The following is a 3,364-nucleotide window of genomic DNA, read 5'->3' as shown; positions in this document are numbered from 1 at the left end:
TGTGTGTGTGTTTGGCAGGAAGGAAGCAGTGTTGTTGTCTCTTACCCAGGCATTTTGGCTCCTTGCCACTCCAGTAAGGTGTAGTGGCGTTGCGACAGGCGAGCATGGTGGGGCCTTGCAGCTGGTAGCCGGTCAGACACTGAAAGTAGGCCTCTCCCCCAGCATGGAGGTGAGTCACTGATACCTCCCCGTTGGCTGGCTCCTTAGGGAAGGCACAGCTTAGAACGAAGGCTAGATGGAGAGAGTGAGAGAGTGGGAGGGAGGGAGGGATAATTAAGATTGAATCAGTCATGACTGGATTGATATGATTTCATATTATAAAATTCATCGAAATGGTCTTTCGAAGTGGAATCAGTTGTTATCTTAGCGGCACCATTTTACTTGAATTATATGCATACTGATGCAAGCTCCCAGCCATCCAGGACATTTATACCAGGTGGTGTTTGAGGAAGCCCGGAAAATTGCCAAATACTTCAGCCACCCCAGCCATGTACTGTTCTCTCCACTACCATCCGGCAGGCGGTACCAGAGCATCAGGTCTCGGACCAACAGGCTCACAGACATCTTCCATCCCCAAGCAATAAGACTGTTGAACAGCTAATCAATGGCTGCCCACCATCACCCACGGACTGTCTGCACTGACTCTATCTGCACTGACTCCTTGCACACTCACAGGTCTCTACCCACAAATTCACACATGTTTAAACTGACACTGACATTATCACACATGTTGACGCCCATACACAATCACACATGCACACACACTTTCACCACATACGCTGCTGCTACTATTTCTTATAACAGTTTTTGTTGTTTTGGTACTAATTTTCAAAACTCTTAGTACAAAACTCCAAACTGGTAACACTTGTCACACAGCCAGTCTTACAGTACATTCAAAACCTTTCATTGTGCATTCATTTTACCATACAAACATTGATCCAAAATATAAGTTCACTGTGAAATTTAATGAGTACATTGGTTTAATCACCAAAACACAACATAATGATATCTTCTCAATTTAGTTATTTTAACAACCAGTTAATCCAATAGCAAAACATTCAAGATACTTGTCTATAAATGACCATTTGAATGTAGTATGTTACAATACTGTACAGTACTGTACATTACACTGTTTTCACATTAGGCAATACACTTACACTACCCATTAAAATTGACTTAACATCAAATGTTACATAATTTCTATCCCATGTGTGATCAAAGGTGTGATCATTGAAGACATATTTTACAATGTAACCAATGAAACAAATGAAAGAAACAATGTTTAGCAGGCACTAGTTTGCATCAAGCCTGTCTTGAGCATTTGGCCATCGGTCATCGTCCAAATCACAGTAAATAATCTCATTGTTCATGCACCTGGGGAAAAACATTTTGACATGGCGAATCCAAGCCTGACATACAGTGCATTCGGAAAATATTCAGACCCCTTGATTTTTTCCACATTTTGTTTTGTTACAGCCTTATTCCAAAATATCATTACATTCAATGTTTTCCTCATCAATCTACACACAATACCCCATAATGACAAAGTGAAAACAGGTTTTTAAACATTTTTGCTAATTTATAAAAAAAATTAAAAAAAATAAAAAATACCTTATTTACATAACTACTCAGACCCTTTTGCTATGAGACTCAAAATTGAGCTCAGATGCATCCTGTTTCCATTAATCATCCTTGAGATGTTTCTACAACTTGGAGTCCACCTGTGGTAAATTCGAGTGATTGGGAAAGGCACACACCTGTCTATATAAGGTCCCACAGTTGACAGTGCATGTCTGAGCAAAAACCAAGCAATGAGGTCGAAGGAAATGTCCGTAGAGCTCCGAGACAGGATTGTGTCGAGGCACAGATCTGGGGAAGGGAACCAAAACATTTCTGCAATAGTGAAGGTCCCAAAAGAACACAGTGGCCTCCGTCATTCTTAAATAGAAGAAGTTTGGAACKACCAATACTCTTCCTAGAGCTGGCRGCCCTGCAAATCAGGGGAGAAGGGCCTTGGTCAGGGAGGTGACCAAGAACCCGATGGTCACTCTAACAGAGCTCCAGAGTTCCTCTGTGGAGATGGGAGAACCTTCCAGAAGGACAACCATCTCTGCAGTCCTCCACCAATCAGGCCTTTATCGTAGAGTGGCCAGACGGAAGCCACTCCTCAGTAAAAGGCACATGACAGCCCACTTGGAGTTTGCCAAAAGGCACCTAAAGGACTCTCAGACCAGGCCTGATGAAACCAAGATTGAACTCTGGCCTAAATGCCAAGCGTCACGTCTGGAGGAAGCCTAGCACCATCCCTACAGTGAAGCATGGTGGTGGCAGCAGGGACTGGGAGACTTGTCAGGATCATACAGTTGTGTGCCTTTCCAAATCATGTCCAATCAATTGAATTTACCACAGGTGATCTCCAATCAAGTTGTAGAAACATATCAAGGATGGTCATTGGAAACAGGATGCACCTCAGCCCAATTTCGAGTCGCATAACAATACTTTTGTAAATAAGGTATTTCTCTTTATAAAAACGTGTTTTCACTTTTTCATTATGGGGTATCGTGTGTAGAATGAAGACATTTTTTAAAAGATCAGTTGGATTAAGTAATCGTAAAATGTTTTTTAACTATAGAGAAGAGAATCATATCAAAAGTAAAGTAAGCATTGCATTGTGGAAAGCAATGACTTTATATGAAAATGCATTGGAATGTGGAACATGTATTTCTAGATTAAACACTGATTAAGTTTGGTGAAAAAGTGACTGTATGATTTTGTGTGTTGTACCTAGTCAATTAAAAATGTGCTTAGAGCTCTGAAACAACTGCCTTTTTGATGATCTGTTTTGAATTGTGTACTAATAGTTGTGAAAATGTACCACAAAATTACACCAAAGCAATAAAAAAAACGATATTATCAAAATTTTTTTTCCTGCTGACAGACAGTTTTACACTTTGTTACTTGTACATATCTACCTAAACTACCACCAGTATCCTTGCACATTGATAAGGTATTGGTACTGACCCTGTACAGTGGGGCAAAAAAGTATTTAGTCAGCCACCAATTGTGCAAGTTCTCCCACTTAAAAAGATGAGAGAGGCCTGTAATTTTCATCATAGGTACACTTCAACTATGACAGACAAAATGAGAAAAAAAAATCCTGAAAATCACATTGTAGGATTTTTTATGAATTTATTTGCAAATGATGGTGGAAAATAAGTATTTGGTCACCTACAAACAAGCAAGATTTCTGGCTCTCACAGACCTGTAACTTCTCTTCACAAGGTTTTCCACGACACTGGTTGCTGGTATTTTTTGGGGGGGGGGGCCCCCCATTTTCCTCCATGCAGATCCTCTTAGAGCAGTG

General features: G+C 40.6%; 1 protein-coding gene across 6 annotated transcripts in view; it reads right to left on the bottom strand.

Annotated features, from left to right (window-relative positions):
• Positions 1-3,364, bottom strand: part of LOC111950797 (seizure protein 6-like) — a 249,655-nt gene that overhangs the window by 42,843 nt on the left and 203,448 nt on the right. For all 6 annotated transcript variants that reach the window (XR_011473977.1, XM_023968695.2, XM_023968690.2 and 3 more), the window contains exon 5: positions 46-231. Coding sequence is in view for 5 of the 6 variants with exons in the window: in XM_023968695.2 (XP_023824463.1) it covers positions 46-231 (186 nt within the window). In the remaining variant the exon portion in view is untranslated. The remainder of the gene's footprint in view (positions 1-45; positions 232-3,364) is intronic.

This window comes from Salvelinus sp. IW2-2015, linkage group LG23, assembly GCF_002910315.2.
Source record: "Salvelinus sp. IW2-2015 linkage group LG23, ASM291031v2, whole genome shotgun sequence".
In the NCBI taxonomy this organism is placed as follows: Eukaryota; Metazoa; Chordata; class Actinopteri; order Salmoniformes; family Salmonidae; genus Salvelinus; species Salvelinus sp. IW2-2015.
The sequence above is the reverse complement of the archived record's forward strand: the minus strand, read 5'-3'. Positions and strand labels throughout refer to the sequence as shown.